This window comes from Meles meles, chromosome 21 (genome assembly GCF_922984935.1).
Source record: "Meles meles chromosome 21, mMelMel3.1 paternal haplotype, whole genome shotgun sequence".
Classification (NCBI taxonomy): domain Eukaryota; kingdom Metazoa; phylum Chordata; class Mammalia; order Carnivora; family Mustelidae; genus Meles; species Meles meles.
The window spans coordinates 40615046-40638752 of record NC_060086.1 but is presented as its reverse complement, the minus strand read 5'-3'; the positions used below and the strand labels follow the sequence as shown (position 1 = coordinate 40638752).

Genomic DNA, 23707 nt, shown 5'->3' with positions numbered 1-23707 from the left:
GACTGTTGCCCCAACAAAACCTCAGTCCCATGTGTATTAGATATAAGATAACTATCAACAAAGGAGCAGAGGAGGGCTATACATTAACCGTATGCCTTGTAGATAAACAAGAAGGAATATGAGTTATACATTGATTATAAATCTTACAGATAAGGAGAGTAGGATATATATGGTCAAGCAGTATAGAATTTATAGTTGAGCAAGCACATTTAAGGGGATTATCTTGATTAACTGATTAGCGGTAAGCTGTCTCTGAGGCAGGGGAGATGACATCAAAAAATGAAGCAGGCCATGTTTCCACCCTGAGCGGGCCAGGCGTTCCTGGCTGCTCAACTTCCAAGACGTAAATCATTCTCTCCCTCAGAGACCTGTTGCTAATGCATGTTTTTCTTTTCTTTTTTTTCAAAGATTTTATTTATTTATTTGACAGGGATCACAAGTAGGCAGAGAGGCAGGCAGAGAGAGAGGAGGAAGCAGGCTCCCTGCTGAGCAGAGAGCCCAATGGAGCTCCATCCCAGGACCCTGAGATCACACCCTGAGCCGAAGGCAGAGGCTTAACCCACTGACCCTCCCAGGCGCCCCTACTAATGCATGTTTTTCTTAAGATAACATTTAACCAGGGGCGCCTGGTTGGCTCAGTGGGTTAAAGCCTCTGCCTTCGGCTCAGGTCATGATCCCAGGGTCCTGGGATCTAGTCCCGCATCGGGCTCTCTGCTCAGTGGGGAGCCTGCTTCCTCTTCTCTCTCTCTGCCTGCCTCTCTGCCTACTTGTGACCTCTGTCTGTCAAATAAATAAATAAAATCTTTAAAAAAAAAAAAAGATAACATTTAACCATGCTTGCCAGGCTAGTACAATTCCTTATGGGTTATATTTTAAGCAGTACATTGTTTTGAGGGATGGTTACAGAGCTTAAAGGTAGATTGAGAGAAATTATATAATCTGAAAAAGAGAGAAAATAGAATGAAGAAAAATTGAACAGAGCCTCAGAGAAATGTGGGACACCTTTGAGCACACCAACATATGTGTAATGGGAGTTTCAGAACGAAAAAAGAGAGAAAGGAGCAGAAAAAATATTTAAAGAAATAGTGCCCCAAACTCCCAAATATAATCAAAGAAAAAAAAACCCACATTAATCTAAATATCCAAGCATCTCAACAAACTATAAAGAGGAGTTTGCAAAGAGCTGTATACGCAGGTACATATACTGCGTGCCCTGTATGCCTATAAACCCAGATATATCATAAGTTAAAAGACAAGACAAAGAAAAAAAGTTTGAAAAGAGCAAAAGGGGCACCTGGGTGGCTCAGTGGGTTAAGCCTCTGCCTTCAGCTCAGGTCATGATCTCAGGGTCCTGAGATCGATCCCCACACTGGGCTCTCTGCTCAGCGGGGAACCTCCTTCTCCCTCCTTTGCCTGCTGCTCTGCCTACTTGTGATTCCTCTCTCTCTCTGTCAAATCAATAAATAAAGTCTTTTTAAAAAAAGAGAGGTGGGGGAGAGAAAAGAGCAAAAGAGAGGCTCCCGGGTAGCTCAGTGGGTTAAGTGACTACCTTCGGCTCAGGATTATGATCCCGGAGTCCTAGGATCGAGTCCTGCATCAGGCTCCCTGCTTGACAGGGCATCTGCTTCTTCTCTGACCCTCCCCCCTCTCATGCACTCTCCTCTCTCTCTCTCTCTCAAATAAATAAATAAATCTTAAAAGAGCAAGATAAAAATGACTCATCACCTACAAGGAAACCCAAGTAAGATCTTTTAAAAAGAGTTATTTATTTGAGAGAGAGACAGAGTGCATGGGATAGGGAGGGAGAGTCAAACTCAAGTGGACTCTATGCTGAGCGCAGAGCCTGACATGGGGCTTGATCTTACCACCCTGAGATCATGACCTGAGCGGGAACCAAGAGTTCCATGCTCAACCGACTGCACCGCCCAGGTGCCCCAGGGAACGCAGTTAAGATTAACAGCTAACTTATCCGTGGAAACAAAAGAGGCCCCAAGGCAGTGGGATGGTGTATTCCAAGTGGGGAAAAAACAGTAGTAATCAACAGGGTGACCCTTGTGTTACAGCATTATTGTTTGGATTCAGGAACTGTGAGTTCAGTGTCTGACCACAGGGGTTCCCTGAACACATTACCAGGGATCATATAGTATAGTTTCCGATTGCCTCTTTTGTGTTATTTCATCCGCACTACCTGAGTTGATGGCAGCAGCTAAATATTACCGAGGCAGAAAGTAAAAATTGGCCCTTCTACACCGATCTGGAGGTTTAGCCAAAAGAAGCAAATGTCTCGGTTTGTGGTCCTTCCTAGGAAAAAGGCTTTCTACAAATGACTCTATTGTAGTCATCAATTATTATGCATTCATTAAGCATCTACTGTGTCCTTGCTAGAAGCCACAGTCGTCCCATGGAACTCAACATCTGCCTGCAAGTACTCACAGAGTAGTGAGGGAGAATGGCACTCAGCCAATAGTCACACCAATGACCATGCCAAGCAGGTGAAGGAAGGATGTGAGAAGTACTAAGATCCCAGAGTTGGGAACATTTATCCCAACCAAGGAGGTGGGGAAGGCTTCCCTTAGAAAGTGATGGTTGAGGGGCGCCTGGGTGGCTCAGTGGATTAAGCCGCTGCCTTCGGCTCAGGTCATGATCTCAGGGTCCTGGGATCGAGCACCGCATCGGGCTCTCTGCTCCGCAGGGAGCCTGCTTCCTCCTCTCTCTCTGCCTGCCTCTCTGCCTACTTGTGATCTCTCTCTGTCAAATAAATAAAATCTTTAAAAAAAAAAGAAAAAAGAAAAAAGAAAGTGATGGTTGAGCTGAGATCTGGATGGTGAGTAGGACTTTCCTCTCCCTCATAAATATGGGCAGGAAAAATGTTTCATGTGCAAAGGGCCTGTGGCAAGAGGGAACAGAACAAGGACAGGCGGACCATAGGTTCACAGCCCTCTTGGGAGCTTTCGTGGTGTAATCTGGAAGTGCCCCTATACACAGAGAGCAGGGAGAGAACAAAGAAAGAGCCAGGCCACTCTGGGTGGGTAGGTGGTAGGTTTAATAATAGCAAAGGGAGGGGCGCCTGTGTGGCTTAGTCCATTGGGCCTCTGCCTTCAGCTCAGGTCACTCTCCCAGAATTCTGGGATCAGGCCCCACACTGGGCTCTCTGCTCGGCAGGGAGTCTGTTTCTCCCCCTCCCTCTGTCCACCACTCTGCCTACTTTTAATCTCTCTCTTTCTGTCAAATAAACAAAATCTTAAAATAATAACAGCAGGGGTACCTGGGTGCCTCAGTGGGTTAAGCCTCTGCCTTCCGCACAGGTCATGATCTCAGGGTCCTGGGATTGAGCCCTGAATTGGGCTCTCTGCTCAGTAGGGAGCCTGCTTTCCCCTCTCTCTCTGCCTGCTGCTCTGCCTGCTTGTGATCTCTGTCTGTGTCAAATAAATAAATAAAATCTTAAGAAAAAAATAATAGCAAAGGGAACTTACATTTGAGACTTGTCTTGGGACGCAACAGGACAAGTAGATCCGTACGCTCACCCACCAGATCTTAAAGCTTAAAAGGGACAGCTGGGTGGCTGAGTCACCCAACCCCTCACGCCAACCCCAGAACCTCCAGCGGGCCAGTATAGGTACTAGTCCTACATTTCAGAACCAGGAACGGCAGTTACCTTCTTTTTCACACCTAACCACCACAGAGAGGGAGGTGGGTGGGGCGGGGGAGATCTGATGGGATTGGGGCAGGTTGCTGCACCTGTCATAAGCTCATCCGCCACCCAACCTGCCCCCCTCGCCCTCCCCCAGTAAGGAGAACATCCAGACAGCAGGCAGCCAGAAACCGCACACGTTCACCGCCGACTCTGACCCTTCACCCACAGTCCTCCCTGGCGCCCGGTTCTTCCTGGAGCTACAGAGGAAAGGGGACTTTCCTCATGGCTTTTCTGCATAGCTATTTATGCAACATGAAAAACGGCTTGTCTGGGCAAAGTGGACAAATGGCACTTTAGAAAATGGATTTAATCGTTGACGTCGTTTATTTGGGAGGAAAAATACTGTTAATGGTCATTTCCAATCATGTTAATTGGCCTCTGGTTTCTGTCAGCCGTGCAAAGAATGTCCAGTGACAAGTTCGTCCTGAAACTCTCTGATTGGGGATTCTGCCATCGGAACTCGGCTGCTGCTTCCTGGTGACCGAAGGGCAGGGGCGCCTCCTGGGGACAGCAGTCCCTCCAGGAAGCAAGGCACAACTGTGGAGCCACACCGTGTCCTCTTACACTCAAAAGGCCGGGTCTTCGGCTCTTTTGTTTCTATAACAAGCGTTTTATTCCCAGGCCTAAAATGACATAATCTTTAAAGTTTATGAGCCCTCTCAAGTGTAACGCATTGGCTTTATTTATTTATTTATTTATTTTTGCATTTTATCACGACTGTTTTGGTTTCGCGGCATCAAACACACCTTTCCCAGATCTTGCCATTCTGTAACGTGCAATGAGTGAACTCCCGTGTGTCCACAGGCGCAGATCGGTGGTGTGCGTTGTGTACCCAGAATACAGTGGTGTATACTGTATGTGGCTGGTGTCGTGTGGAAGGGGCCCCACAGGGTATCTTTGCAGGTGGGGGAGAGGGGGCGTTGGGGGCTGACTACCCTCCCGGCCTGATGAAATGAGTGCGCACCGCTCACTCTCATTTTGTCCTGTTTTAGTATGTTTCTAACTCCTATCCCCTCCCTGGAGTGTGGCTGGTCTGGCTGCAGGAAGAACCGGCTGGGTGGGGAGTCTTTCCCAACAATGGTGGCGGTCAGGGGGGGTCACATCTGACGAGTGTAGGGGACCCAGGAGCCCCCGGGAGGCTCCAGGACGTTAGGGTGGCACTTGAATTGTTAGGTCTTCCAGCACAATGAGGAGCTCCCAGGCATGGGGGGGGTTAAGTTAGAAGGACTCACTGAACTTGGGTCCGTGTTGGGTAATGGGGGAGTGTTGGGGACTGGCGTTGTCGGGAGGCGGAGGTGATTCTGCGATCAGGTCTCCTCCTGGACCTCACCTAGAAGGCAGGAGGCCTGAAGGAGCGCTTAACGCTCGAGCCGGTCAAGAAGCAGTGGCCACTCCTGTGAGCCTGGACAGGGGGCTGTCTGGTCACGTTTGTGGTGGGGACAACACACTTGTTTTTATTTGAGTTCAGACACGATTGCAGCTGGTCTTGGTTTGGGCAGGCCCATCACGGGGGCTTGGGGGCTAGCGTTCCGTGAAGTTGTTGGTGTCCACAGGAGCATATGAAAGGCCTCCCAGCGGCCCCGGGACCCCCAGTGCCAGGCCAGTTCCCGATTCAGGAGATGCTTTTCTCTCCCTCCACACCCTGGGTAGCCACAGGTAACCACAGCTGGTCCTCAGAAGCGTGGTCTCCAGTATGCAGAGCTTTGCCATGGTCCGCTGTTGCCGGTCAGGAGCCTGTTCCAAGAGTGTCCTCGCAGCTGGGCTCGGGTTACATCCTCCCTCTGGCCTCCCCCTGTCCTACAGAGTGAGTTGTTCTGGCCTCGCACTTGTGGGTTGCTGCTCCTTACCAGAAACAAACCTGGCTCCTGGCTCTGGTACCAGGTCTTGAAGACTGGGGCCTCGATAGCCAAACCCAGACTGTGAAAACCTGCCCCAGAGTGCAGCTGGCTTTGCCTAGAGGGCCTGGTGGCTCTTCCTTTTTTTTTTTTTTAAGATTTTATTTATTTATTTATTTGACAGAGATCACAAGTAGGCAGAGCAGCAGGTGGGGGGGGCAGGGAGGGGGAGGAGCAGGCTCCTGCTGAGCAGAGCGCTCAATGCAGGCTCGATCCCAGGACCCTGAGATCATGACTTGAGCCGAAGGCAGAGGCCTTAACCACTGAGCCACCCAGGCGCCCCATGGCTCTTCCTCTTTAAAGCCTAGTCACAAACTGTTCTACTTGAGCCGTCGTGTTTATGTAGCATTTACAGAGGTGCAGCAAGAAAGACTGTCTAAGCATGAGTCCCCCCACCCCCTCTGGGTTGGCAACAAGAAATTCAGGGCTTCATGATCTGCTCATGAATGTGCATTCCACCCGCTTCTCTGGGATGGCAGCTGTGTCGTTTATGACTTCTGCTAGGGTCAGAGACACGTTTGGGATGGGAAAGCTCGTCCGTCCCCGTTACCCCTGCGTGGGCACCACAGCTGGCCCATGTGCTTGAAGAGACAGTGGCCCCGGCGGCCTGTGCTTGCATCTTCCCCGAGGTTTCTGGGTGTTTTCGGGGAAACGGGATCCACTAGAGGGGATGGTCGGTTTAAACATCTGGGAACCTCCAACAGGCGTCCCGAATGCCCAGGATAAGTGAGTGCACGGCAGGGGCTAGGAGCCCGATGCCTGCTGGCCCCGGAGCAAGGAGCATCCAACAGCCCCGGACGCTGTAATGACAAAGACGGGCAGTCACAGGGGTGACATGGATGGAGGGAAGTCGGAACTCCCCTAGCTGGGGGCAGGATGTAAAATACTACAGCCACTGTGGCAACCGTCTGGCCGTCGCTCAAAGCGTTAACACAGACTCAGCGTCTGAGCCAGCAGTTCCGCCCCAGCCGTCGATACCAAGTCACCGAAGGCTTGTACGCAACCCTCCGTAGCAGCAGCGTCCCGGAGAGTGAACAGGCAGAACTGGCCCAAATACCCATCCGAGGGTGGACGGGTTAAAAACTGGTCTGTCCACACAATGGAATAGGACCCAACCCTAGGAAGGAATGAGCCTGCTACAGTGTACTACCAAGTGTGGGTACCTGCTGCGGCGTGGGCGAGCCTGGAAACCATGATGGGGGGAGAAGCCAGTTGCAAAAGGCCACACGTGGGATGATTTCGTTTATTTATTTGACAGACAAAGATCACAAGCAGACAGAGAGGCAGGCAGAGAGAGAGGAGGAAGCAGGCTCCCCACTGAGCTGAGAGCCCGATGCGGGGCTCGATCCCAGGACCCTGGGATCATGACCTGAGCCGAAGGCAGAGGCTTTAACCCACTGAGCCACCCAGGCTCGGATGATTTCATTTATGCAAAACGTCCAGAAGAGGCAAATCTGTACAGACAGAAAGTAGGTTAATGAGTGCCAGGCCCCGGGGGGGCGGGGGGCGGGGGATAGGGGAGCGCGTGCTAATGGGTCCGGAGTTCCTTGTTAGAGTGATGTGCTGACCTTGACCGCAGTGATGATGACACAACTCTGTGACCTACTACAGTCACAGGATTGTATGCTTTAAATGGGCGGGTGGTATGGTGTGGGGATTATAGCTCAGTAAAGCTGTTACCAAAAACAAAAAAAAAGTTTCCAAGCGGGATCCAGATTGAGCTGGGGACATCAGTACCTTTTTTCCCAGCAGGAGTGGGTCTGTGTGTGTTTTCTTACCTCTTGAGATGGGCAAGCTCCTTTAATGTAATGCAATTATTTATTTATTTATTTATTTTTATTTATTTATTTGACAGAGATCACAAGTAGGGAGAGAGGCAGGCAGAGAGAGAGAGAGGAGGAAGCAGCCTCCCTGCCAAGCAGAGAGTCCAATGCAGGGCTCGATTCCAGGACCCTGGGATCATGACCTGAGTGAAAGGCAGAGGCTTTAACCCACTGAGCCACCCAGGTGCCCCTGTAATGCAATTTTTTAAAAAAGATCATTTATTTATTTGACAGAGATCACAAGTAGGCAGAAAGGCAAGAAGATAGAGAGGGGGGAAGCAGGCTCCCTGCAGAGCAGAGAGCCTGATGCGGGGCTCGATCCCAGGACTCTGGGATCATGACCTGAGCCGAAGGCAGAGGCCTTAACCACTGAGCCACCCAGGCGTCCCAACATGTATTATTTCTGTGTACACACACACACACACACAGTGCCCCTCCCTGCAGCAACCTCACGTGGAAGGGCTTATTTCCAATTTAGCAGGCAGGGAAGCTGAGACTCCGAGGGGTTAAGTCATTTGTGCAAGGTCACACCGCTGTTGACAAAGAGTCACGCACTCATCTCCATAAACCCAGGGTGGACAGGTGCTCCGCTTTCTGTGGGGGAAGCTGGGGGAGGTTGCCCCTTAGCCAGCGGCACTCCGGAGCGGGGTTCCTGCCACCCACGGTGTATAATCGTTGTGTATCATGCCCGGAATGGCGGGGTGGGGCCGGAGTTGGAGCCCCACGGGTTAAGCCAGGGACTTTCCCTGCAGACTTCCCTCAGAGACCAGGACGAGCAGGCACCCGTTTTCTTGTCCAAGAATTGACCCAAGGGGGGCCTGACCACATAGGGCCCCAAGTGGTTTCCCAGTTCTGCAGCAGCTGGCTCCCAACTGTGTCCTCAGGACGCTGGGGTGTTCGAGAGCCCTGGCTCTAGGGGGCAGCAGAGCAAGGTTTGGCAAGAGGGTCCTCATTGGTGCCCCCCACCCCACCGTGGGCAGGGCCCTGCACAGTTCAGATCAGTGGGAAGCCAGCTGCCTCTTCCCCTTTTTACCCCCTCCCCGATCCCTGCCAGAAACCCGAACACCTGTGGGGCATTTGCGGTGTGTCTGGAGATCGGCTTTGCTCTTCAGACTCTTTTCTCTACATCCTCTTTTCTCAAAACCCAGGCTCTCCTAACTCTAAGAACTCTCTGCTGTCCAAATTCTAGAGGCTTCCAAGGAGCAAGCTGCCTCCCTATCACCTTCGCTGCATGCTTCTTGGAAGGGGTCGTCGGTCTCCCATCACAGAAGGGCTTGAAATGGAAGGCTGACGTCCGTCTGTTCAAACACCTAGCACTTTCTCCTTGAGCACCCACTGGGCCCCACTCGGGCTCTCGGAAGCACGCGCGCTCGCCCACATTCTCTGGTGTCCTAGCAACCAGAAGCTCTCATCTGGGCTCTGCCTGGGACAGGGGCCATTTTCTCCCTGACCGCCATGACCTGCCACCTCCCCGGGCTTCAGGGGACCTGTCCGGACAGCTGGTGTGTTCCCTGAAAGCCACCACTCGTCCCCACGGACGCCCAGAAGCCCAGCCCCGTCGAGCCTCCCGGCGGGATGAGCTTCTCACTGACATTCTCCGAGCTGGTCAATGTCGCCATCCCGCAGAGCGGAGTGGTCAACTTCAAGGCTCTGCACCTCCTGCTTCAGGGCATCCTGGAGCACATCCACATGGCCGAGCTCAAGAAGGTCCTCTCGGGAGACGAGGACTTTCTCCAGTCCTCGCCAGCGGTGTTCATGCCCCGGGAAGCGGACGCCCAGCCCGTCCTCAGCCCCATGAAGAGGCTCAGCAACGTGTTTGACCATGTGGTGAGCCGCATCGACAAGGTGGAGAGCCAGCTTGCCGCGCTGCAGGACCTGCCCTCCACTGCCCAGCTGCTGGAGAGGAGCTGCGGCAAGGGCCAGCCCGCCCAGGACCTGTGGCACCTGATCAAGCTCCGGAAGATGGTGGAGGGCAATGAAGAAGCCACAGCAAAGGTAAACCACCTGGCCTCCAGAAGCTTCCTGCCCGCCTTGCTCTCCTCGCAGGCATCTTACCCTCTGTTCCCGTATACCCCTTGTGATGGGCTGTCCCCAGACGCAGGAGCAGGAACGGGGCTTTGGAGTCAGACAGAGCCAAAGCTCCAAGCTTGTATCCTTTGTCAAGTGTTGAGGGAAGAAGCCGGACACAAAAGGCCATATATGGTATGATTCCGTTTGTGTGAAACAGGCAAATCCGTAAAGACAGAGAACGGACTGGTGGTTGCCAGGGACCTGGGGAAAGTTGCAGGGGCGGGGGGGGGGGGGGACAGAATGGGGAAGGATAGCCTAGTGTTTATGAGGTCTCCTTTTGCAGTGATGAAGAGAGTTTGGAAACACCAAATTTCTGCCACCCTCTGGTTCCCTAATCTCCTCCTTCCCCTTCACTCTCAAGGCTCTGTTTGTCTCCCTCCCCAGGAATCCCCTAGAAGGAGCAGCAAGCTCCACGTGAGCCAGAGGCTTATCTCTGTTAGCCCCTTTGATTTCACAGCACCTCTGTAAGACAGGTGCCCTTCCTGTCCCCAGCTTACAGGTGAGGAATTGAAGCACTGAGTGGTTAACCCCGTTGAGGTCACACAGTGTCAGAAAATGGGAAGCTGGTGGAAAGCAGGGGCCAGGAGAGTCGGTGAAAGGCATAGGAAGGTGGATTGCTGAGTGTGCTATCACTTACCCACTGGTGGGGGGGGCAGGATCGTGGTTTCCTCCTCTCAGGATACTAAACCACATCATGTGTGGGAGGGGCCAGCACAGAGCGCGAGGTGTTCTGGGTGTCCAATCAGTGGTCACTGTTAGTATTACCCAGAGACTTGAACTGAGCAGGGAAACCGGGATGCCCGGGACCGCAGCGAAGTCAGGCACCGGAGCCCTGAGGGACAGGGAAGAGGGTGCAGTCTGGCCAAGGTGGGCCGAGAGGCAGGGCAACACAGAGCAAGGTTAAACCAAGTGCCCAGTGAAGGAGCCAGACACACAGGACTGCGTGCTTCTGTTCCCATGAAACATCAAGAACAGGCAGATCGGTAGCGATAGAAAGATTAGCATCTGCCGGGGCTTGGAGGTGGGGGGCTATGGGAGTGACTGCTGATGGGGTTTCTCTTTGGGGTGATAAAAATGTCTAGAAATTAGATAGTGGAGACATTTGCCAACCTTGTGAATATACTGAATGCCACTGAATTCTTCGTGTTAACACACACACACCAGAGATTGGCAGAATCGACCAAAAGAAAAAACGCATGATCTGACTATACCGTCGACAGGAGACACATTCTAGATTCAAAGACCATTAAGTTGAAAGTAAAAGGACAGAAGAAAGATATTCTCTGCAGGCAGCAACCAGCAGAGAGCTGGAGTGGCCACACGGCTCACGTCAGACAAGACAGACTGGAAGACGGGAATCGTTGCTAGAGACAAAGAAGGCAGCATGGGTGGCCCAGTTCAGGTTACAGAGGCCTTGGAGGCTGGAAACGTGGACACAGTGTCCGAGCATCCTGCCCCCGGCCTGACTTGATGGGTAGAGGCTTCTAGTATGCACAGTACCCAGAACGACCCAGCCAGCTTGTGAAGGGGGCTGTCAGACAGGTCGGACATGGGTGTGCAGCCTTCACAAGACTGTTTGCACACCTCGGGTTAGAGAATGTGCCGTCCCTAGGCCTGGCTGAGGTTGCTGGGGGTTACCACAATGACCGCCTCGCAGCCCCTCCCTTCAAGGGGGTTGCCATGGTAGCTGGATCTGGGATGGTGCAAGCTGCTTAGCTAAGTGCACCAACCAGCTGGTCCGACTAGCAGACCCAATGTCATGTCGATATCCAGGTCATCTCGACTGCCCCTAAACCCCCTTCCTTTGGGGTTGGCTGGATTAGTGCCCTCCACCGTCCTTTACAAACTCCTGTCCAGGTGTGATGGCCCAAGTGGGGAAAAACTAGTCTGCCAGCCGTAGCATCCACCCCAGGCGGGCTGAATGGTGCCCAGAAAGCTAGGGCCGGCAACAAGGAGGCTCTTGAAAGAAGGTTTGCAGGGCTCCACAGGCACGGTTAGCACACTGCCAGATCTGGGGCTCGGGCACCGCAACAAGTCCTTACTAGAGGGACTGAGGTTGCAATGTCCCTCATGCTCACGGATCATCGTCTGGGGTGAAGACTGCTGCGCGCTGGGGGATGTAGGATGGCGTCCTGGCCTTTACCGTCCAGGTGCCAGGAGCGACCCCTAGTGGTGACAACCAAAACTGTCTGCGGACTTTGCCAAATGTGGGCTGGGGGCCAAGTCGCCCCCCGTTGAGAACTGCCGAGCTAGGAAATCTGGGCTTCCCTTGCTCGCAGTTTGTGCTTGTCCTTGAAGCCCCCTCGGGAGGCTCCGACCTGGCTTCCGAGCCTGTTGGAGCACCAGCCCCACCTGCGGAGCACTCCCAAAATTGCAGACTCCCAGGCCCTGCCCTCACCTCTCAGGCCCGATGACTCACAGGCCCTGCCCAGAACCGCAGTTTAATTTATTTACTTATTTTTAAAAGATTTCACTTATCTATTTATTTGGGAGAGAGAGCGAGAGAGCATAAGCAGGGGGAGTGGCAGAGGGAGAGGGAGAAGCAGACTCCCCACTAAGCAGGGAGCTGGAGGAAGGGCTCAATCCTAGGACCCTGAGATCATGACCTGAGCCGAAGAAGGCAGGCTCTTTTTTCTTTTTTTTTTTAAGATTTATTTATTTATTTATTTGACAGAGAGATCACAAGTAGGCAGAGAGGCAGGCAGAGGGAGAGGGGGGAAGCAGGCTCCCTGCTGAGCAGAAAGCCTAATGCGGGACTCGATCCCAAGACCCTGAGATCATGACCTGAGCAGAAAGCAGAGGCTTAACCCACTGGGCCACCCAGGCACCCCCACTCCCAACAAAATTAACAGTTCCCAAATAGCCATCCAACAGACTGTGCTGAACTTCCTCCAAGTTTTCCTAAAACAAAAAAAATTTTTTACAGCTTCGTTGAAATCTATTCATACATATATTCGTGTGCATACCAGAATATTCATCCATTTAAAGGATATGGTTCAGGGTGCCTGGCTGACTCAGTCTGGAGAGCGTGTGACTCTTGATCTCAAGGTCGTGAGTTCAAGACCCATGATGGGCGTGGAACCTACTTAAAAAAATTTAAAAAGTGTACAATTCAGGGATTTTAGCATATTCACAGAGTTCTGTGAATATTACACTCAATTTTAGGACATTTTCAACAGCTCCCCTCAAACCCCTTAACCATTAGCTATCATTCTCCTTCCTGCTCCTCCCTGAGCCCCACTTTTGCACTTAACATGGTGTCTTCAAGATTCATCCGCACTGTCCCATGCATCATTGCTCCATTCTCACCATTGCCAAATGTATTCCACAGGATGGATAGACTTCTTTTGTTCACTACTGGGCAAACATTTGGCTGTTTGCACCCACAGGCTGTTAGGAATCAGGGCCCCTATGACCTGTGGGGCACACATTTTCCTGTGGGCGTAGGTTTTCATTTCTCCTGGGCATGTACCTCGTGATAGAGTTGCTGGATCATAGGATCACTCTGTGTTTCAGGTTTGAGGAACTGCCAGGCTGGTTTCCAAAGCGGCTGCACCATTTTGTGTTCTCACCCGCAGTGTCTTAGGGCTCCAGTTTCTCTACCTCCTCACCAACACTCCTTAGTTTCTGCCTCTTGATTCTAGCCACCCTCGTGGGTAGGAAGTGTACCTTATTGCGGTTTTGATTTGCATTTCCCTGGTGACGAATTGTGTTGAGCATCTCTTCATGTGGCTAGCAGCCATTCGCATCTCTTCTTTGGAGGAGTGTCTGTTCAGATGATTCGCCCAGTTGTAACTGGGTTGCCATTCTGTTGTCGAGTTGTAATTCTCCATATATGGGGCGCCTGGGTGGCTCAGTCGGTTGAGTGTCTGGCTCTTGGATTTGGCTCAGTTCCTGATCTCAGGGTCCTGAAATCGAGCCCTGAGTGGGGCCCCATGCTCAGCGGGGAGTCCGCTGAGGATTCTCTCTCCCTCCTGCCCTCCTGCTTCTCATACACACGTGCTCGCACATGCTCTCTCTCTCTAAAATAAATAAATCTTAAAAAAAAGTTATTTATAAATTCTGGATATATGATGCCATGTGTGTGATTTTTACATTTTTTAAAGATTTTATTTGTCAGAGAGGGAAGGGGGGAGAGAGAGAGCACAGGAGGGGGAGTGGCAGGCAGAGGGAGAAGCAGGCTCCCTGCAGTGCAAGAAACCTGTTGCAGGGACTCGATCCCAGGACCCAGGAATCATGACTTGAGCTGAAGGCAGACTCCTAATCACTTGAGCAACCCAGGTTCACTTTATTGATGGTGTCCTTTGATACGCAAAGTTTTAAATTTTGCTGAGATACAACATACGCATCTCTTTCCTTTGTCACATGTTTTTGATGTGGTGTTGGCATTTATGCTTTTGGTGGCATATCTAAGAAACCACTGCCTGACCAAGGTCATGAAGATTTATGACTACATTCTCTCCTACCGTACAGGAGTAAATGGTTTCTGGTTTCTCTGTTAGGTTTAGGTCTAGGAGCCATTTTCACTTAGTTTCTCTATACAGTGTGAGATAGGAGTCCAGCTTCACTCGTGGGGATATCCAGCTGTTCAGTACCGTTTGATGAGGACAGCTCTTTCCCTTTTGATTTGTTTTGGCACTCTTAGTGAAAATCAACAGACTATGGATGGGAGTGTTTATTTCTGGACTCCCAATTCCCTTCCATTGTTCTTTGTATCTTTCCTTATGTCAATACCACACTGTCTTGATTAACGTAGCTTTGCAGAAAGTTTAGAAATTAGGAAGTGTGAGTCTTCCAACTTTGTTTTTCTTTTTTCAGATTGTTTGTCTATTCTGAGTCCCTTGTATATTCTGAGTCCCTTGTATTAACATATGGATTTTAGGATCAGGCTGTGAATTTCTATGAAAAAGAACACACTGGGTCTTTTTAGGGATTCAGCTTAATCTGTACATCAGTTTGGGAAGTGAGTCTCCCAATCCAAGAAGCACATAGCATAGGGTGTTATTTACATATCAGTCAGATTTATTGGGATATAGTTCATAGACCATACAACTCACCCATTGAAGGAGTGGACAACTCAGTGTTTCTAGTCTGTTCACAGAATTGTACAACTATCACTACAGTCAATTTTAGAATATTTTCACCACTCCCAAAAGAAACCCTGTACCCTTTATCACCATTCTGTTCACGCAGTCCCCATTCCAGCTAACCCCCAGCCCTAAGTAACCACTAATCTGCTTTCTGTCTCTATAGGTTTGTTTATTCTAGATGGTTCATATACATGGAGTCATGCAATTGTTGTCTTTTGTGTTTGGATTATTATTATTTTTTTTTTTTTTTTTGAGAGAGAGAGAGAGAGGGAGCGCGCACATGAGCAGGACAAGGGAGGGCTGAGGGAAAGGAGAGGGAGAAGCAGACTCCCCCTGAGCAGGGAGCCTGACTCTGGGCTCCATCCTAAGACCCTGGGATCATGACCTGAGCCAAAGGCAGACACTAACTAACTGAGCCACCCAGGTGCCCGTGTTTGGATTATTTTACTTAGTATCATATTTGTGAGGTCGTTTTTCTGGAATCAGTACTTCCTTCCTTCTTATGGTTGAACATACCACGTTTTGCTTACCCATCTGCCAGTTGATTGACATTTGGATCGTTCCCACTTTGGGCTATTATGAATAATGCTGCTATAAATATTCATATACAAGGTCGTGGACCCGTGTCTTCATTTCTCCTGGATATATACCTAGGAATAGACTTGCTGGGTCATTTGGTAACTCTGTGGTCAACCTTCTGAGGAACTGCCGCACTGTTTCCTGAAACACCCACACCGTTGTGCACTCCCACCATTTCTCCATATCCTCACCAACATTTTACTATCTGGCTTTTGATTCTAACCATCCTTGTGGGTATGAAGTGGTATTTCATTGTGGTTTCTGTTTTCTTGATGATTAATAATGTTGAGCATCTTCTCCTGTGCTTATTGGCCATTTGAATATTATCTTTGGAGGAATGCCTGTTCAGATTTTTGCCCACTTTATTTGGGTTTTCTTATTTGTTGTTGGATTCAGTTTGCTGGCATTTTGAGGATTTTTACATGTATATTCTAGTTTTCTTGTGATGTCTTGGTCTGATTTTAGTACCAGGGTAATACTGGCCTCATAGAGTAAGTTTGGAAATCTTCTATTTTTTGGAAAAGGCCAAGAATTAGTATTAATTCTCCATTAAATTTCTGATAGAAGGGGAACCTGGCTGGCTAAGTTGGTAGAACAGGTGACTCTTTATCTTGGGGCTGTAAGTTCGACCCCCACATTGGATGTGGAGATTATTTAAAAACAAATTTTTAGGGGGCACCTGAGTGGCTCAGTGGGTTAAGCCTCTGCCTTCAGCTCAGGTCATGATTTCAGGGTCCTGGGATCGAGCCCTGCATCGGGCTTTCTGCTCAGCAGGGAGCCTGCTTCCCCCTCTCTCTCTGCCTGCCTCTGCCTGCTTGTGATCTCTCTCTCTCTGTCAAATAAATAAATAAAATCTTTAAAAAAATAAAATAAAAATTTAAGGACGCCTGGGTGGTTTAGTTGGTTAAGTGTCTGCCTTCGGCTCAGGTCATGATCCCAGAGTCCTGGGATTGAGCCGCACATCAAACTTCTTGCTCAGCAGGGAGCCTGCTTCTCCCTCTGCCTGATGCTCCCCCTGCTTATACTTTTTCTCTTTTTCATATGCTCTCTCTCTGGCAAATAAATAAATAAAATCTTTTAAAAATATATAAAAATTAAAATAAATAAATATGTGATAGAAGTCATTGGGCCTGGGACTCTCTTTGTGGTATTTATCATTATTATTATTATTATAACTGTTTCAGTGTCTTCACTTGTCTTAGGTCTATTCAGGTTTTCTATTTCTTCTTGAGTCAGTTTTGTTTTTTTTTTTTAAAGATTTTATTTATTTATTTGACAGAGAGAGATCACAAGTAGACAGAGAGGCAGGCAGAGAGAGAGAGAGGGAAGCAGGCTCGATGCTGAGCAGAGAGCCCGATGCGGGACTCGATCCCAGGACCCTGAGATCACGACCTGAGCCAAAGGCAGCGGCTTAACCCACTGAGCCACCCAGGCGCCCCATCTTCTTGAGTCAGTTTTGGTGGCTTATGTCTTTCTAGGAATTTGTCCATTTCATCCAACTTAACTAATATGTTGGCCCACGGTTGTTCATAGCATTCCTTAATAAGTGGTTTTATTTCTGTGGGATCAATAGTAATATTCTCTCCTGTATTTCTGATTCTTCTCTTTTTTTTCTTGGTCAGTCTCACTGAAGATCTGCTAACTTGGTTGATGTTTTCAAAGAACCAGCTTGTAGCTTCATTGACTTCCTCTCTTATTTTTCTGTTCTCTATTTCATTAGTTTCCATTTTACTCTTTATTACTTTTGTTTTTCTACATGCTTCAGGTTTAATTTGGTCTGCTTTTTCCCAGTATCTTAAGGTTAGCTTTACCTGTATCCTATAAGTTCTGGTGTGTTATGTTTTCATTCTAATTCATCTCAAAGTGTTGTTTGTTTGTTTGTTTGTTTGTTCTTAAATTTTGTTGATGATCTCTTCTTTGACCCATTGGTTATTCAGGAGAGTGCTGTTTAATTTCCACTTATTTGTGAATTTCCAATAGCTTCCTCTGTCACTGATTTTTTTCTTTAAATCCTTTGAGGTCAGAGTACAAATTTTGCATGATTTCAGTCCTCTTCAAATGTATTGGGACTTGTTTTAATGACTAGCATACAGTCTGTCCTATAGAATGTACTCTGTGTGCTTGAGGAGAATGTGTGTCTTGCCATTGTTGAATGGAGTGTTCTATAGGTGTCTGTTATGTTTAGTTGATTTATCATGTTGTGCAAATCTAGGGGTGCCTGGGTGGCTCAGTCAATTAAGTATCTGACTTTGGCTTGGGTTATGATTTTGGGGCCCTGGGATCGGGCCCTGCTTTGGGCTCTGTGACCAGCGGGGAGTCTGCTTCTGCCTCTCCCTCTGTTCCTCTCCCTGCTCATGGTCTCTTTCTTACTTTCTCTCTCTCTCAAATAAATAAAATCTTAAAAAAAAAACAAACACAAAAAAACAACAGTGTTTTGCAAATCTCTTTCCTTGTTGCTATTCTATTTAGTTGTTTTATTCATTATTGAAAGTGGGGTATTGAAGTCTCCAACTATTCTTGCTGAATTGCCTATTTCTTCTTTCAGTTATGTCCATTTTTGCTTCATATATTTTGGGGCTACATTGTTAGGTATATATATTTTTATAATTATTATATCTTCCTGACATCTTGACCATCTTATTTTTATAAGTGTCCCCCTGTATCTCTAGCTACAATTTTTGTCTTGGAGTCTATTTTATCCAATATTAGTATAGCCATGCCAGTTCATTGTTTTTAAGGATTTTATTTATTTATTTGAGAGAGAGTGTGTGTGACAGAGAGAGCCTGAGCAGGAACAGTGAGGGAGAGAGAAGCAGAAGCAGACTCCCCACTGAGCAGGGAGTCCCACTTGGGACCTGGGATGATGACCAGAGCCAAAGGCAGATGCTTACCCCACTGAGCCATCCAGGCACCCCTCCAGTTCCCTTTTGATTACTGCTTGCATGGTATATTTTTTACTGATTTTTTGTTTTTGACCTATTCATATCTTTGAGCATACATTGTGTCTCTTGTAGACAGTGTGAGGTTGGATTGTGTTTTCTTACCATTTTGCCAAATTCTGCCTTTTAACTCAGAGTTTAATCCATTTACATGTAATTAATTACAAGTAAGAAGGACTTTTGCTATCTTGCTCTTTGTTATTTTTGTTAGCTGAATGCCTCAACTATGCACTGGGCCCTTCATATACATCATCACATTTTTTTTCATCATCACATTTTTAAAAGATTTTATTTATTTGGGAGAGAGAGAGAGAGCACAAGCATGGGGAGCAGCAGGCAGAGGGAGAAGCAGGCTTCCTGCTGAGCAAGGAGCCCAGCACAAGATTCAAGCCCAGCACCCTGGGATCATGATCCAAGCCAAAAGCAGATGCTTAACTGATGGAGCCACCCAGGTGCCCCTCATCATTACATTCTTAAGACTCATTTCATGATTATGGATCTAAAACCTGGGACGATGCATGTATGATCCCAGTCGGTGGGGGAGCTGAGGCATGAGCCCTCAGCTCCATCAGTGGCTTCCTCACTGGTCCTCTGGCCTCCACCCTTCCCCTCCCAGGGCCAATCTACACATGCAGCCAGAGGGACCCTTTAGAAATGTAACTCTGATCATAATTCCCTTGCTGATGTTCCAGTGACTCCCACTGAAAGTCCTGACCTGCATCTTAAGAGAGACTCCTGGTTAGTGAATGTGTTCAAATGCAGAGTTGTCTCCCCCCAACCCAGGTCACCTGAGAGCTCAGTGCTGTGGACTCTGGTGTCGTCTGCTGGCCTCTGAGCATGTTCCAGCCCAGGCCTTGGTAGAGCCAAGAGGACTTCTTGGATCATGGCCAACTACAGACAGCTCCTGGACTCGACATACCTTTTCCCCCAGCCACACCCAACTTCACTTTTTCCCTCTTCTTCCCCCTCAGTCCATGAAGATTCTGCAGGATTTGCTTACTGACATTTGTGCACTCAAGGGCACCACGGAAACTCTCAGAGAGGATCTGGACAGACTGAAGGACATGGTTGACAAGGTAGACCCTCTCCAGCATCCTCCGTGCTGGCTATGCTGCTTGGGCCTCAGGTGGTTGGGGTGACGGTACATCTAGGGAGCCTGTTTTTTGTCAAAGAACACAGCTATGAGAGCAGGAGAAGGGGTTTGACATAGCCCAGCCAGCTGGCCCATCCCACTAAACTCTCCATGGCTTCCACCCTTCTGTGTTAGGACATCATTTGTAGATAACAGAAACCTGGTTCATTCTGGCTCAGGCAGAAGAGAATTTAGTGTCTCTTTTTCTAAAAAGTCCACGGTGACCTTCAGGTATCACCAGATCTAGGTGTTCCATCAACATCTCTCTGTCAGTGATGTTTTCCTGTGGGTTGGCTTCATTCTCAGGCAGGTATTCCCGAAGACTCCAGGCTGGCCATCCACCAACATAGCAGAAAGAGAACAGCTTTTTCTATTCTGTAAAGCTCTGTTCACCCCGAAAAACCTAGCACAGGCATACAGTCTATCTCCCTTGGGAGTCACAAGGACATCAACTATATACTCACTCCTTACCATGATGTAGAAGGATGCAGAGTCCCTGAAGCATGAGTCATTGGTGAGTCAGAGCTGGCCTCAGAGGCCAATACTGACAGGCTGGAATAGCAGCTAAGATTTTACAACTTGCCCCCAGATAGCATGGTTTAATGTATTAGCCCCAATTCACAGGTCAGTATACACATTTGATTGTCATGGCAACTGTGAGAACTTGGTCTGGGTAGCTCTGTCTGAGAAGAAAGGGCATCACAAAACACTAAAAAAACCCCACACAAAACCAAAACAAAAAACCAAAAAAAACAAAACCCAAACAAACCAAAACACTAAAAGGGTTCCTTCAACAAATCTGTTGGAGGGAAAAATGCCTCCTCAGCCTACCTCTTGGAGATTCTTTTTTTTTTTTTTTTTTTTAATTTTATTTATTTATTTGACAGAGAGAAATCACAAGAGAGGCAGGCAGAGAGAGAGGAAGGGAAGCAGGCTCCCCGCCGAGCAGAGAGCCCGATGTGGGACTCGATCCCAGGACCCTGAGATCATGACCCAAGCCGAAGGCAGCGGCTCAACCCACTGAGCCACCCAGGCGCCCCCCTCTTGGAGATTTTTAATGTACATGTTTTTGCCCACTAACGGCTCTGAGAAGTCCTGCAGTGTAGAAGCCCACTGAGTACTTTTTAAGGCCAGCATTTTCCAAACTTATTTCCCCAGGAAACCCTCTTCCACTGCTTTCCCACTCACTAGGAAACACGTGCTTTGGAATCAGTTCTTCCTTCTCCAACTCAGTCACCTAGAGCTTGGTCCTTGTCTTTGCACTGTGGGGGAAGCAGGGCCAGGACCAGAACCTCCACCCCTGGCCCATGGACTCGGCTTATTTGACAGATGCAGCCAGAAATAATGGATTCTTTGCTTGAAGATCTGAAAGGACAGAACAGGAGGATGAGTACGCTGCAGCGGGAAGTGGTGAGAGCCTCCACTTCCCTTCCCAGTGCCCTGACCTCTAGCCCCGGGGTGCTGGGGACAGGGAAGAAAAAGGAAGAGGACACAATCTAGAAGGCACATGTGGACAAAGGAGCCACCCAAGGGCATCACCCCTCATTCTCAACCTCCCCTTCTGCCCCCCAGGTTGCTCTCCAGAGCAAAATCCTCACCATCCCCAAAGCCGAGGACATGGTACTCTGGAGCAGCCTCCACGAGGCCATGTTTGGCGCCGTGAGTGAAGGAGGAAAAGGGGGGCTGCAGCAGAGGGCCAGGGAAGGCAGGGTGACCACGGAGCTGGCCTGGAGCAGCCCTGGCTAGCCTCGCCCCCTCTCCTGCAGGGAACTTCTACAGGACGAGCCGGTCCAACACAGATTGAGGATTCAGACCTGTGGCAGTTGGTGGGGCAGCTCCCGGAGACAGGTCATCCTAAGACCGAGCACCTTGAAGCTGTCGGTCCTGTCCAGATCTCAAAGGCCATCCAGAGCCCCATGTTACTGGAGACCGTCTGGCATTATGAGACCCCAGGGCAGCTACAGGAGGAGGAATCTGCCCAAGACGTTCTGCTCACCAAGACCCAGGGGCCAGGGCAGCCTCCGGGGCTTGAGCCCGGGGCTGTGCCCGCACCGGGACCACAGCCCGAAGCCGTGCCTCCTCCAGGGCCTGTGCTGGCGCCCGGTCTGACACCTGGGTTCCCACTCCTACCTTGGTCTCCATTCATAGCTGGCCCTGGCCCTGGCCCTTGGCCTGCCCTCAGACCTGGGACTGGCCCTGAACTTGGGGTTGTCCCCGAGCCTGGGACTGCCCCCAGGCTTGCACCCGTCCCAGGGCTTCAGCCCCCACCGCAAGAATGCTGGCCTCCTCCCAGAGGCTTGTCCAGGGCTAGCACGTGGCCCTTCTGGGGCTCAGACTTCTTGCAGCCCGCACAGCCCCAGGTCTTCAGGGCCCCGCCACCAGCCAGGGAGTTTGGCTCAGCGTGGCCCCCTCCGCTGCGGTCACAGTCTACACAAGCAGACGTGCACCTGCTCCCAGCAGTCTCAGAAGCTGAGGAGGACTATGTATCCGAGGATGTGCCAGCCCCTCAGGCCAGGGCCCCCAGGGTTGGGGCCCCCAGGGCTGGGGCCCCTAAAGAAGCACCCGACAAGGCACCCAGCAAGGTCCCCCGGTCTGCCCTTCAGCAACTGAGGACCACCGTGGCCCTCGCGGCTGCCACCGCGTCCTCCTACGCAGCCGCTGCCACCTCAGCAGCCCAGAGAGCCGAGGTTGTCGCCAAGGCTGTCAGGGATGCCCCCGCCACCAAATTGGCCACCATAGCAACGGCCATGGCTGCATCTGGGCCCTTGGGGACCTTCGCAGACATGCTGGGTGCGGGCTCTTCCCGTGGGGCCTCGGCTTTAACGGAGGACACAGAGGTGGAGGACGACCTCTCTTCCGTGTCCACTGTGGCCAGCCACCCTCCTGAAAGGACCCTGTCCCAGGTCATGCTGGCCGCCCAAAAGGCCGTGACCCCTGAAGACAAGAAGACGGCCGTCAGGTATTCCATGGGCTGTATAGCCCAGATGCCCATTAGACACAACTCCCTGAAGGAGGAGTTTGCCCAGCTGTCATCCACCCTTCAACAGCGCTTGAATTACCTAGGTAGGTCCGGTCTGCTCCAGGCCCTCCCTCCCTGAAGAAGGAAAATCGCACATCACGATGACTGTGGAAAACTCCCTTCCCACAGCCTGTACAGCACAGCCTAACATGTTTGGATCTGGCCAGAATGACCCACTGAACAGACCCCAGATGATGTGGTCCGTGTGGGGTTAGGAGCTTCTGCTGTGCAGAAGCTGCGCAAGCAGACGTGCCCTTAAAGACCACGGAGGCTCTCGGGGTGGCAGTAGAAATCGTAGATTTACGCTCCCCTTTCATGCCCGTGATGGGCAAAGTGCTTGCTGAGGGGAGTGGAGGCCAGAATAGCTTTGTCCAGTCATTTTCAACCTTGTGTCTACCCCCTCCCCCGTTAGCAGGGGGGTGGGGCAGGGCTGGCTGTGCCCCAACCCTGGAGCGTCTGACTTGGTTGGTCAGGCCGAGCCCAAGAATTGCATTTCTCACTCATTCCAGCAGTTGCTGCTGCTGCTGCTGGCCCAGGGGACCCACTCTGAGGCCATTGCTATTTGAATCGTTGTCTTTTTTTTTTTTTTTTTTTGCACCTTGCCAAGCGCCGTAGTTGAACTAAGTCAAATCTGTAGGTGGCGTTACGCCTGATTGGTGGTGCCGTTCCACAGATCTTGAAGACCTCGATCTTCAACCAGCTAAACTAGGTCGCTCTCAGTGAGTACTGGTGTGCAGCTGAGAATACGGTAGTAGTAGATTGAAATTTAGAAGGTAAAGCCGTAGGAGCCCAAATTCTCCCTCTGACCAGCTGCCATTTTGGTTCAGAAGACTCAAGATCATTGGTAAACGTATTTTGGCTTGGATTTCTTCTGCCTTCCTAGGTGTATCCGTTACCTTTTAACCTTGTCTGGAACTTGATAGACGATTTTTTTTTAAAGTTCCTCTTCTTTGTTAAATCCTCCTTTCTGTCTCATGATGAGATAATGGACATCATGTACTCTCATAAATAAGGTGTTTTGTAGTTCTGCTCAGGACCTTTTTTGTTGTTGTTGTTGTTGTTTTAAGATTTTTTTTATTTGATAGAGATCACAAGTAGGCAGAGAGGCAGGCAGAGAGGAGGAAGCAGGTTCCCCGCCGAGCAGAGAACCCAATGTGGGGCTCGATCCCAGGAACCCAAGATCATGACCTGAGCCGAAGGCAGAGGCTTCAACCCACTGAGCCACCCAGGCGCCCTCAGGACCGTTTTTTTGAAGCAGTGTCTATTCCCAATTCAGGACTCAAACTCACAACCCCGAGATCAAGAGTCATATACTCTATCGCCTGAGCCAGCCAGGCGCCCTAGCTCAGGGCCCTTGCTGGGAGGGAAGTAAGTTCCAGAGAGGCTTCCCTAGGCCTGTGCTGTCTAATATGATAACCGGGAGGCACACGTGTCTGTCGGGCCCACGACATGGGGCGAGGCCCAGC

The 23707-nt window shown here is 50.0% G+C and overlaps 1 protein-coding gene across 1 annotated transcript in view; it reads left to right on the top strand.

Moving 5' to 3' along the window:
- The window catches only part of C21H16orf96 (chromosome 21 C16orf96 homolog), a 44904-nt gene that overhangs the window by 4351 nt on the left and 16846 nt on the right, over window positions 1–23707 (top strand). Inside the window, exons 3-6 of the mRNA XM_045994287.1 lie at window positions 8561–9407; window positions 19062–19166; window positions 20795–20881; window positions 20989–22285. Coding sequence (XP_045850243.1) covers window positions 8988–9407; window positions 19062–19166; window positions 20795–20881; window positions 20989–22285 — 1909 coding nt within the window. The 5' untranslated portion in view covers window positions 8561–8987. The remainder of the gene's footprint in view (window positions 1–8560; window positions 9408–19061; window positions 19167–20794; window positions 20882–20988; window positions 22286–23707) is intronic.